The 13,679-nt window shown below is 39.6% G+C and overlaps 1 protein-coding gene across 4 annotated transcripts in view; it reads right to left on the reverse strand.

The window, feature by feature from the left end:
* Positions 1-12,802, reverse strand: part of tbx4 (T-box transcription factor 4) — a 31,769-nt gene extending 18,967 nt beyond the window's left edge. The window contains exons 1-3 of one of the 4 annotated variants that reach the window (XM_034288662.1): positions 12,760-12,802; positions 5,884-6,029; positions 5,525-5,619 (exon numbers count right to left, since the gene is read on the reverse strand). In XM_034288662.1, the coding sequence (XP_034144553.1) occupies positions 5,525-5,619; positions 5,884-6,027 (239 nt within the window). In that variant the 5' untranslated portion in view covers positions 6,028-6,029; positions 12,760-12,802. The other 3 variants (XM_010868881.3, XM_010868820.3, XM_020045955.2) reach the window with 3 other exon arrangements.
* Positions 12,803-13,679: the final 877 nt, after the last annotated feature.

Consider the following 13,679-nt stretch of genomic DNA (forward strand, 5'->3'; position numbering starts at 1 on the left):
TGTCTGTGCGTAGGCTGAGTGCTTGGGGGTAAGCATGGATAAGAGGCTCTTCTCCAGCTTTACAGAAGGGTTTTAGCCAGCCCTGAGTGTAGTATCAGCGCGGAAAGTGTTCTGCCTGCATCATATTAGCGGACGATTAGCACTCAGACTGTGGCTCAAACCCAGCTTAGAGACTGATTGGGATGCGTAAGGAGCTAGAAAGGTCACAGAGGATCACCGAGAAGATGGAGGTACATATGTAGGTGTGTAAAATGCGTTGTTCCTAGAAATCACTAAGTGTTGGCCAGGGCTTTCTCCAACTTTTAAGCACCCAGACCGAACAAGATCAAGAACACTGGAAAGCACACAGGCGAGAACACCTCACTAAGCTAGATACAGCTGCATGGAGCCCTGATTGGCTCCGTTGAAAAGAGTGCAGCGCTTGCGACGCCAAAGGTCGTCACACAGTTCGCTGCACGGTAAGTCACTTTAGAAAATTATTTAGACCCACCTGTTAATCTCATAAAAGTCAGTTTTCTATCCGTCCACAGAGACAAACTGTCACAGATTCACAGAGGCTGATCGAGTCTTGACTACCTCTGACGATATAAGTGTGCAGCATCCGTGCCATAAAAAGACAAGTCTGGGAACGTTGTGAGCAAAGCGGTACTCACCACTTTCATCCACCTCAGAAAGAGAGCCTCAGGAATGACAGACAGAATATGCTAATATAGCAGACTAGGCCATAAAACACATTTGTGCGTTCGGCGCTACCTTCCCTGACCTCTTCCCTGAGAAAGGTCTCTCTTTTTCATCCAGTCTACGTCAAGCCACAGGGATCTACAGTACCCTTATAAACCCCTAAGTGCTTTTTAATGGTGTCTTGGAGCGGTGGGATCGGCCAGCAGCTTGTACAGCCGACCCGTCATCGTACCACACCGCCCCTGAGAGTTGGCTCGTCGGAAAGGTCTGTGCTCCGGCACGGTTCATCTGCCGCTTTCCTGGAAATAGTGAATGGGTGAGGCAAACTTCTGAAAGGCTGACGGTGACAGGCAGATATGCCCGCTTATGCACACTAGACATGAGGATCTGAGTGCATCCAAAGTAGTGTGCTACATAGGGAAAATGGTGTGCGATTTGGAACCTCTGCTGCTAACGCACATGTTTTTAAAAGACTCAGCCCGGATTGCCTGGCCTGATATAGGAGCCCTAAAGCCCGGTTCATGGCTCACATAACTGTAAATACTCAACCCATCCTGTAAGGTAAAGGAGATTAAAGGCTGGTAATCTTCCTCTGTCTCTCTCTCAGGCTCCAAATCCAATCAGGAGATCAGTCCTGGTGTCATGCTCACAGAAAGACACTTTAATCTGAGGGGAACATCCAAAACAGACCCTTAGATCATCCAAGCCCCACTCGCACCATCCAACCAGGTCCACAAGGAGGCAGGTCTGTAAGGTCATCTCTACAAGAGAAAAAAGCCTATTTCTATGTAACCCAGCCTGCCATTATTTCTATTGGCTTTTCTGCACATCCATAAGAATTATTCAATTTTCCAACAAAGTCATGACTCATGAAAGCCATGAGTGTACAATACTGTGTACAGTTACTGTGAAAACATTGTCTCTGAGTCTGTTTCCAAAAGGCTCAGTTCACAGAAAGATCCTCAGCTCTGCGAGGGGGCCCACACTGGATCACGTAGCATAGCTAATGGCTAATCGGGGATGACAATGGGTCAGCCACCACAGCCTCAGCAATGTCGGATGACAAAGCCTTTTATATTCAATGAAATGCAGATCTTTACCACAGACCACATGGAAAATAAAATAACTCTGATTCAATATGAATATACACTTGCTAATGTGCCCCAATCCAGCCCTTTTACCTGGCCTTCTGTGCACCCTGTGTGACTTCTAGGATTTTTTAAACTGGCATAGCTCCATAGGTGATGCTGTCCAATACCCATCACCCATAATGCTTCCCAGCCACTCATCTGGTAGCAGTCCAGTAAAGGCTCGAACACAGGCTATAGTGGTCAGCTTGGAGATACAAAGCAGTACCTTAGAACTCTGTACCACCTGGGAGGCCCACAATATAAAATGTTTGAGAAACTCTCACTCAATTACCCCTCCCTGCTGCAAACAACATGCTTCCATTCTAGCTTTTACAAGGGGATGTATGAGTGACTTAAAGGGGAAGTTCAAACATTTTTGCGTGCCTTAATTTTCACTCTGTGCTTTGTACGTGAACTTGTAAAATGTTTTTTTTTATATTTTGTTCAGGTGAAAACTGATTGTCATTAATTTACTTTATCCAGAATCAGAGTCTAATTTAATATGATTTGGATGTTTTGTATAGAAGCTTTATAATATGCTTTGACACAAAATCTGACCACAAATTTTCTCTGTTATGAAACAAACTTTCAACTCAGAAAGAGTGAAAATAAGGCCAAGTGTAAAAACAAACAATCCTTAAGAAGGCAATTAGCAACCCTGTTACGGTCATCCCTGTGACGGTCAACCCTGTGACGCACAACCCTGTGACGGACAACCCTGTTACAGTCAACCCTGTGACGGACAACCCTGTGACGGACAACCCTGTTACAGTCAACCCTGTGACGGACAACCCTGTGACGCACAACCCTGTGACGGACAACCCTGTTACAGTCAACCCTGTGACGGACAACCCTGTGACGGTCAACCCTGTTACAGACAACCCTGTTAAGTATCAAAGTAGTTATTTTGTTTCCTAAATATGACACAATAAGCACGTAACTTGTAAAAAGGCCATCTTTATGTCCATCACCTAGAAAAGCAAAACAGGTCTATAATCTAAAGCATATCTTTTTTTTAAATAATGAACTTTAAAAGTGTTGCATTTGTTACAGAAAGGATCAATCAAAACACAGGAATAGTCAGAACCAGATGATTAATAGTTTCTCCCAAGGCCTGTGTTTTTCTGTGCTTGTGCGTGTCGATGTCTCAGAGTGTTTGTGTGTGTAGAGGACTGGAGAGCATGAGAAATGGAGATGGAGAATGTATATGATATCACTGTCGGTGTGAGTGTGTTTGTGTGGCGGGTGCCAGCTGTTTCTTTCCAGGCAGCCCAGTGCTACGACCCTCCCTGCCTCCTGGGCCTGCTAGTTCAGGGATACAGTCAGCCTGTCTCAACTGGCACCCTATTCCATTCATAATAACCTGGACCTGAAGCGCTTCGGTCAACAGTAGTGCACTGTACAGGGAATAGGGTGCCATTTGGGGCTCACGTCAAGTATCTGGGAACCTCCAGCACTGAGGGAGATCAAAAGCAGCAGCAGTGGGATGATGGAGCGCTCCGGGCCCCGCTAGACACTGCTGATCGCGGGCGCCGGGCTCCTCTTATCACCCCTCCACCTCCGCTCCCACTGACGGCTGTATACAGAGAGAGAAGGAGCGCCATGTGTACAGAGAGAGAGAGAGAGAGAGAGAGAGAGAGAGAGAGAGAGAGAGGCAGGGAGCGCTGCCTGGGTACTTTGAAGAGCAAGGATTAAGAATGGGACTGTGGCCTTCATAATAACAAGCCTATGTCTACGATAAGCACAGAGCTCCTCAGTCAGAAGTTCACCTCGCCCTGGCCTTTCACTTAACCTCTTCCCAGGAGTGCTGACTGGACACCACCTACCCTCTATAGCAATGGTTTTGAAATGAACTCAGGGACACAGGGGAACTGCAGTGGAGTCCCATAAAATTATATTATGCAGAATATTAAAATTATATAGTGAAGAACATTTTGTTAATGAGTGCGGATTGTGTGAGACAAAATACAAACTTTTCAGAAAGTACAAACTTTTCTGAGACGTTAAGATCTTTTTTTTAAAGAAAATGTTGGTTTATTCTCAATTTAATAAAATATTCGAATTTGAATGTTTATGATTCCTTTTTTTTTTAAAGTACATATTTTAAGGTTTTATTAGATTTGGAGCAGATTTGCAAAATATTCTGCACGTGAAAACGGGGTGCTCAGAAATTCTAACACTGGAAATAACAACATAATAACATTCTTCAAAATAATAACATTCTTATTGCATAATATGCTAACTGCTCACTGTAATCCTTCCCAACAGAACAATTTCCAGAGAACCTTCATTCATTGATTTATTAATACATTTTTCATTAATTCTTATCACTACTTCCCAATATTCCTTCTGGATAACTAGATGAAAAAGTCTCTGTTGGAATATATTTGCAAAGAATTGTTTTGGCAGTCTCAGTTGCACCTTGAACAACAATATTTATGTTAGCGCCTGCAGATCAAAATGTCAAGCTAGAGCTTGTGTAGCAGTAAAACAGCCTGGCTAATTTTACTCAAATGTATGGTTACTATGTTGTATTCCCCTTTTCATATCAACCAACAATCTAAGTTAAAGAATGTTACTACATAAAATCAAACGTACATAACGTTGAATCATTTGTTTCACATTCTTTACATTTTAGATTAAAGTGGAAACATGAAAACAACATATCAATTATACATTTTCAAACAAACTAATGTAACATTATTCAATGAAATGTAAGATTAGTAAAACCTCCATGTCAAGAATATCTTAATGTGATTTTAGTTATCTGGTCCTGCTGTTAATTGAAGCACAGTGATACATTAAGTTGTTGTATAAATACAAAATATCTGACATAATTCACATTTTACATTTGTTGTGTTTTTAAACGGTTGATTTTGCTTTAGTTGTCATGGAATAAAAACAACACCTAAAAACCGGACAAAATGCACTCTAAATGTTGTTGAACTGAATGGCCTGCTGGAACTGATTCTGCTCCATTCTAAGCAAAGATAAACGTGGGCTGTTTCCCAAATGGCAAATTATTCACTAGGGTGCACTACTTTTGAACAGAGCCCATTTGGGACGCCGACCTAGTCGTCTCTGGCTTCTCAGGCTGATTGACTGTATAAGCCTAGTCAGTAAGACAGATTTTCCAGCAGTGCAGCTGGTGGAGCCACACAGCAATGCATCGCGCTGTAGCCGGGCCCTTCAAAGGTTTTAAGGGATTCTCAGCACACTTTATCAGCTGGACAAGGAAAAGCCCATCTTTCACCGTGATGGGACCTTTTACATTTTGGACTGGGAAAAAAAGCCTCCATGAGGAATGAGGGGTGGATGGAGGTTGGTTAGAAACCATCGACTCATCTTCTGGTTAATGTCCAGGTTAAGGGCCAGACTAATCTAATCCACAGGACCGCATTAAATCCAACACACAGAGCAATGCTGTCAGCGGTGTTTTCAATTAGATATTGACTTGGGCAGGAATGCATCTCCTCACTACACCTGACAACTGGGGCTCTTCTTGACTGTATGTAGCATGTTGTAATTGGTTGCCTCAGCTCCAACAGTTGCTCATAGCTGATCTTAAAATGAAGTTGCCGGTAAGCTACATCGTAACACTAACAAAAAAAGCTGTTCAATTAGCAGAAGTTACCTGTATCTTTAGAATATGAGTACAGTACAGTGTAGTTTACTGCCATGGCATTGCTAATGTATTTGCTGTAGGTACTTACCTGCCTGCTTTAGTAATGATCATTTCTGTCCCGGCCTCGTGGAACTTCTTCCACAGCTCCCTCTCATGGAGAACAACCTTGATGTTCTCAATATTCTACAGGGGGAAAGGTGGAACAAACAATGAGTGTTGGCAACCAAATAATTTGCATTGATGGCCCCAGACTCTGACCTGCTATAAAAACACCAATAATTTAATAGGACCAGGGATTATTTTAACACGGTAATGGCTTTCGAACATTTAATATAATTCAAATTTAGAGCAAGGAAATGCTCCATCCAAGGATAGGAAACTTCAGCATATCATGTCTTTGCAGTTGTAGGGTTGGTTGTGTTGAGAGACTACATTACCCATGATTACCTGATCTGGCTCATTGTCATGGGGGATGCTGGCAGTTGTAGGCATGCCCAGGTGTGGTGGGTCAGGACTGACATCTGGGGTCCCTATAGGCTGGACCCCAGTCACAATGTCATCCGTCACAGCTGAGGCCTTCTCCTGGAGCATCTCTTTAGGACAAACAGTGCATTCAGTTGCAAAACACAGACTTAAAATAAACATACCATAGTTGACAAAGACATACCAAAAATTGCATATTACTCAAGAGAAACAAAGTCATCCTGCACTGCCTGCTATAGTACTTGAATAAAACAGTGTGACTGTACAGCCGCTCCCACAGTAGATAGTGGTTAAAGTTAAAGTTAAAGTGAAGTATTTGTATATCATTTCTGTTCGTTATATATTTCTAATACACAATGCAGTATACTTATCCAAAATAATGTCACAGGATTAGAATCCACATTTGTAGAAAAAAAGATGTCATAGGGGGAAACATTTGAAGAAATATTTGAAGAAAAACATAACTTATGGACTAAAGAGACCTTAAATGATGTTGTTCAACTCACATCCTGTGTTTTAGATTTGTCACTGATGGAGTACTATTTAATAAAATATATGTCTTGATTATTTACACACACAAATATACATATATTCATGTATAATAAATAGCAATATTGAATAATATAACACTAAAAAGTAAAATGTTTGTCTGACAATAGTATCTCTTTTCAACCAATTAAAAAAATTGCTAAAATGTGTCTTGCACTGAAAGAATACACACTTGAAATTGTATGCAAGAAAGAAATCCCAGTGCTTGTTGTGGAACAGTTCTTAGAAATATTTTTTTGTTTGTTCTTCGAAACCAGGTCACTGTTTTGTCCCCAAGCTATTACGAGTCTGAGACAGTATCAGTTGAATTCTGGAGGCAAAGTCATTTTAAGGTGGCTCATTGCAGCAAAGATCCATGTGCCATGGGGGGGAATTTTGTCACAATGACCCAGATTTTATGATGGACACTCAATCATGCAAAATAGAGCAGATGTTTGCAGTAAGGGCCCATGTGATTTTAAAGGAGAACTTGTGTCATAATCGTTAACTGTATACGTACACAAATCTCTGCTCTCCACTCATATGAAAAGTTGGAATGGTAGAAAACCTCATTACTCCACACGTAGAATTCAATAATTACTATGAGCATTCTACAACACAAAAGTAATTCCCAACCAGTCACACACTGAGGGGCATACGGTAATTATCAATCTACAACTGCCAGCTAGGCTTATTTGTAAATACACAGACATCATTTTGGTTATATCATAAGAAGTGTGTATTTGTCACTTCATTTTGATGACCATGGCAGCAACTCCTAACAGGCTTGAGGGAGTTTAAGATCAGGGCATGTTTTTTCTAGCACGCACCCACAAGCCTGGCTGCCTATCACGCTGCTCACTTCACCCCTGGAAATGCATGCAAATAACACATTGGATGAAATACTGTATAGACTGTTGAACTCTGTATGCTTGTAGGCGCCTGACCCACCACAAGACGTCGTTGGAGTGTGATGCCAGCCATATGACGCTATAATTAGAATTTCCAAAACAGCCAATCCCCTTCAAGTAAGCACTCTGTCCTGGGTGGTAGTCAAATTCTATTTCTAATATTCTGTCAGCGTTTTCATTTGGATTTTCTGACATTTAGCTTGATGAATTAAATAAATACATTCCTAATATTGTGTGAAAGTGTAAATGGTAATAAAACCTAGACATAAAATAATGATAGTTTTGTGGCTACAGTGTTTCCATTTAAAACGTTTGGTACAAACACTGGTGTTAAAGAAGCTGATATTTTGGGTTCGGATGCGGTAAGACTGTTGAACTAAGCTCATTAGACAGATTTAGTAAGTTATATTCTTTAAGGATACACATAGTTAATTTTAGTTCAAAGACATATGTATCAGTTAAGTATCCCAGTTATAAGAACATGGAGTCAAAATCTATTTGTTCTTTAAAACAGTTTGATTAAATATTTACTCTTCTAGCATTACGGGGGGAATGACTTGTAACTGCTCCTAAACACTGTTCATTCCATTAGTCCAGGTCACCATCTGAAACTCTCTCTCACGGCTTTAAACCCAGCTCAAAGACAAACATCTTCTCACAAGAAACACAGGCGGCCTGGTCCAGCCTCTTCTGATCCATGCAGTTCAGTTCCACAGGGCACTCTTTAACCATCCATTTTCCCATACCAAGTCCTATCGGCCCTGGTCAAAATGTGTTCACTATATGGTGAATAGGATGCTATTTGGGACATATGAAGCTCTACATTGTTCATATCTGAGAGTTTTTACACTCACGCCTGCCCTCCCTTTATCCCAGGCCTGTAAACAATGTGAGTGCTCCCTCTCAGGATGAAAGAGGAGAAGCCGCTCGCTCTGTAAACCAACGTAGACATTTGCTAAAGCCAATAAAGATAAGGTCTGACAACTGTGGCCAGGCACACTGCAAATTAGCCAAGGTACTTTTTACCCTCACAAACAGGGCCCTTTCACTTACCCTGTTTAACAAAGCACGGTAAGCTAGAGCTCTGTTTATATCTCTGTCACCCCCAGACATATAATCCACTAAACTATTCATGGCAGGTTGTCCTGTGTGGGTGTAGGGAGGCTATTTTCAGTCTGATATGCTGGAAGCTGGCCGAACTCAATTAGCAACTGTTGCTTTTAGGCAACAAAGTTCTTTATTAGGAGCAATGCCCTGACAGTGAATGGAAGGGCGAGCATGTAATTACTGTGTCTGTATCATGATAGATAATTGTCATTTTTGTCACTCTGTCCGTCTGCCTTGATATGTCTGTTTTGTTTGAAATGTATAGAAATGTATAGATATGATGCTTGATGCATGTTATTTAAACAGCTGCCATAAATTCAAGACTGACCTGCCATTTTATGCAGCAGCCAGTGTCATGCATCTGGTGTTGTGTTGCAGAGAAAGAGATACAGCGAAGAGAGGTAGAGAGAGAAGAGAGAAAGTGGGAGTGTGTGTGGTGGGGGACTGTCTGACTTTGTGAGTATATTGTACCTCTGTTGTATCTGGTAGCTACACCTTAGCTTTTTCCATAGAACTTCAACCAAAATTCCAAATCCTCACATAACATCGCTTTGGGCTTCTTAGTCCTCCGCTGACATCATGCAGACTATTTTGCTTGGAAAGAAATTGATTACAACAAAAATGTAATGGCTCAAATGTAGAATGACATGAGAATGGGGTTGTATATGTCTGGCCTGGAAAACAAGTCTTATATGTTGGATTCCCTCAACAAAAATGAATTAGGCCTATATTTTAATATTTTAAATTATCTGTTGGCTACAAATGTTAATTCCATACAGAATCTCTATGATTTCATTTACTGTAAAAATGTGAAATGTATTATTGCCCACATTTTGTAGATATTCTACCCTACTGTTACAGTGCTATGTATTTTGGTATTTATTTTAAATTAGTGTTAAAAGTATTATTTTAACTCCTAGACATAGAAAGATAATTGTATTTTATACATGTTATTGTTAATTGTAATTTCAAATAATTATTATTATTGTTTTCCGCAACTTACACTGGTGTATGAACTAATTAATTACTATATTTTACATTATTAATATTTTTTCATTTATTCACTATAATAATTAGAATCATACTTATATTATTTGTAACATTATGTAATAAAAATGACCATTATTAACCTAAATTACTTAAACGTGAGGCTGAACATAATTGATGCTTGTTTCACTTCATATATTATGTCAATTTCCAAGAGTTTTTAATAACTTTACAGGGCCCTAAAACGGGTATCATTTTGTTATTTTACGTGTAGCCTATAATACAAATTCATATTTTTACATCCCGTTAGAGAGTTGTTGTAATTTCTACATAGCACAGGATTTCTACACACTGGCTGTGAATAAAAGTGCACTCTCAGACAATTGCTCTTTACATATTGTGGAAATTGAGTAAAAATCTATGATCTCAAAATGTTAGGAATATCTTATTTATAGTAACCTGAAAATCAGACGGTGAAAATTTCTAATATTTATGCTGTAACTTATTTGAGCACAGGTGAAATGCACAGAAATAGTGACTTAAAAATGTTACTCTTAATATTTAATAACTTAAATTACTGCAGACATGATGAGTATAGTAGGCTATACCGCATCATCATACAGCCGTTACTTTAGGACACTGCTGTAACTTTTAGTCTTGCTCACAGGATACAGATCGCACCGTTATCACGTTAACCCTCACTTTCCATAGCCGTCGCATAAGTGCAAAGTATATCCAACACTAATCGCATTACAGAAGCTCAGCCTACCCTGGATTCAGAGCTTGCTTGCAAAGCATGAAGATAGTCAGATTACACTGAAGATAGGACATAATATTGTTATATTAGGCCTACCTCATGAAATAGGCTATAATAAGCTTGAATCCATTTCTTTTCCAAATGGTAATTTTCTGTCTTCACCAAGGAATTACCGGGTTGTTACAGTAAGTTCCACGGGGACGTAGTAAGGGCAGTTGTAGGTCGTCCAGCATCTCATCTTAATATGCTTGCTTATCTTTCCCGGTTTCATGCAACTCAAGTAGATCACACTACCAGTCACGCGTGAGCGCCCACGTCAATAACCCTGCTTTGGTGCGATTCAACGCTCGTGAACTGAACTGTAGCAAATTCCGCGCGTGTGCAATGCGGTTTGAGCTTCAGAAAGAATGAACTTGGTATATTGTTTTCTTGTTAGGACAAAAACTTTCCTCAACCTCTTCAATTGTTAAAGCACAGGGACGGGTGAACTATTTCCACCTCCACCCCCCCGCCCCTTCCCTCACCGCTCTCACCGTCGCAGACCTGACGTCGCTCCCCTCCCGACGAAAACACCTCAGAGCGCGATGCGCGGTTCCTCTGGAGCCAGAATCTCACCACACCAACGACTATTGGAGCAATAATCGTTGTATGACAACCTCATCTCCTCCCCCATCCCACTAGCGATTGGTTATTAAAATAGCAGTCTAGTGAAGCGCTAGCCTATACAAGGAGCCTATTCAGTTTCATATGGGCTATAATATACATAATAAACTATTCAACTAACAATTAGCCCGCTATTTCACCAGAAAGGCGGTAGCAAAAAAAGAGTTAGACTAACCAAGAGCAGAAAGCTTAATTTTTGCTACCTTGAATAAATCAGAATTGTTGGGGTCAAAATGCTCGTTTGTCCAGTGAAAGCGGACTTCTGAGGGCCACGGGGGAAACAACTACACTAGCACCTAGTCTACCATTTGTCTAGTTGAGGCTATAGCGTAGACCGTTATTTCTGACGCCATGTTTTCCGATTAAAACATCAATAGACGTCTAAGAATTATGCTAAAAAGTCATACATTTTCAAGTGAAATATAGCTGAGGTTTTGGAGTAAATGGGTCGAAGCAAGAGGCTGAAAGACCAATAAATCAACAATAGGCTATAGTTGGCAAGTCGGGTCGGTCGGTAGCTTGACTCACAGTATATCTACTGGTGACATGCCCAAATGAACGAGAACAGCCTAACGTCGTCCCGCCACAGTCTGTCATTTCCTCAAAAGTGATTTTAACCCTTTCAATATCTGTCGGCCAACGAGACTGTTGAGGAGGAATCTAGATTATTTAATATGTGGACATGAGTGGTGAATTCTATTGGTTAATGACAAGTTTTTTAGACCACTTCGAATTTTATCTTAGGATAGGCCAATATATTATCACATTATAATTACAAAATACCTTGATTTTGAACCAAATTCGATCTTCATTGAATGTATTCGTCCGTTTGTTGAAATTAGACTACTTGTGTATTTTTTAAGTGCGAATCATAAAGCCTGAAATATAATATAATGTTTTGTGCTATTTCACATATTTACATTTTAATTGGGGTGATTTTTATTTAAACAAAACGAATACTATTCTGAACATACGAATAGCCGACTAGCCTAGACATAATCTACTGCTGCTACCAATAGCATACAACTACGCCAGCACTACAACTATTATTACCACAACTAATAATAATGTTAATAAATAATACTATACTATTAATCCTCAAATATTAAAATCCTCACGTATTTTTTCGATAGGCCTGTTACTTTATTGTTAGACATATACAATTAGCCTAATTTATAAAAATGTGAGAGAAAAACGAAAATAACAAAATTATATATATATTATATTTTTATCCGGCACATCCATAGAAGACATCTCATAGCAAAAACACACGCAAATGAGACACTAATCTACCTTAATTCAAGTGGCGCCTAAAGGCCAAAGCCTCCTGAGTTCACGTGAAGGCCTTTTGTTGCTTATGAACTGTCCGTCCAATATCCAAGGCAGTCTTCAAAAACATAGCACATTTTCACGGAAGTGGAATAGAGACTATTTGGGAAAACATGTACACACACATACACTTTTTCAGATTCTACCTCGAACCCAAAAGTGTTCTCAGTGGAACCCAATATTTTTTTTTCCTAAAGGAAGCGCTCAAGCATGCATTCGAGTTATTTTTTGTAATGAGGATGTAGGCTACATATTGACACTAGCCTACATTTATTGTGTGTATGAATACGCAGTTAGTCGACTATGGGCAAATACCTCCACGTTCCACCGAAAATAATCTCGATCACACTGAGAAGGATATTTGAAGGAGAGGAGCATTTTTTACTGTCAAATTATTTAAAGTGTGCCGCTATAGTGAAGGCTTCAGGAAATGCAGATGTGTAATTCCATCTCTTACACCATACCTCAATTTATTTAATATGCATTTCAAATAACCAAAGGCTCATACTCTATTCAGTATAAATATCCTGCACGTGATGTAAAAGTAGCTGTTCTTACCTCCACGTTTCTGAGCTGCCCTTCACACGAACTTGACCCCTGCTCTGCCCTTAAACAGTGTTTTCCTTCGGGGAATCTTAGGGTGTTTCACTAGAACAAACTTTAACCGTGGTATAGAAGATGCTTCTGCTATAAAATGGTAGATTTTTTTTATAGGAGTTGAATTGAGTTGGGTTTCTCAAAGGGAATTTAAACTTCACTCACTCCCACCGTCACGTGATGCAGAAATTAGGAACAGGAGTCCACAGGACTCGTGGGCTTGCCTAGCACACAACGTTAAGGCATCGTTAAAAACTTCCATATTACACATTCCTTGATATTTTGGTATCCGGTCAACAAACTTTTCGTTTCATTGCTGATTAATAGAGTTAGTTGATTTATGTGTTATATACATTTTTCAGACTATGCTACAAATGAAAATTTGAGTTTAATTTAAAAATCATACCGTTCTTTTTAATTAACGTGTCCTAATTAATGGAAAAGGCGCACTTCAATATGTGGTTCAGGTGTAAGATCGCAGGAGTTAGAGGTGAGCCTTTTCGCCTTCCGTTCTTTATTGTTCCTTTAGCAATGGGGAGGCAGAGGAAATCAGAACGCACCATCAGACCGTTTAATAGAATGTCTTCCATGGATTTTGTTGTTTAAAAAAATATTATTTGTCTCAATGTATTGTATAATAAATCTGTAATATATTACTTGTACATGTCTGTAATTATTGTATTTATAAGAGATATTATTTTCTCCAAAAAACATATGCTACCACTAGGTTTGATGGGTTTATTAGTAAAATAAGCAGATTCGGTTATACCTTTTTAGAATGAAAATTCATACTTCTAAATTATTATTTATATTATTCATACCTTGGCTTCTTTAGTGAAAACAATTCCCAATTGTGTTTGTATAGGCTATTGTGAACACTG

The sequence above is a fragment of the Esox lucius genome, chromosome 1 (genome assembly GCF_011004845.1).
Source record: "Esox lucius isolate fEsoLuc1 chromosome 1, fEsoLuc1.pri, whole genome shotgun sequence".
Classification (NCBI taxonomy): domain Eukaryota; kingdom Metazoa; phylum Chordata; class Actinopteri; order Esociformes; family Esocidae; genus Esox; species Esox lucius.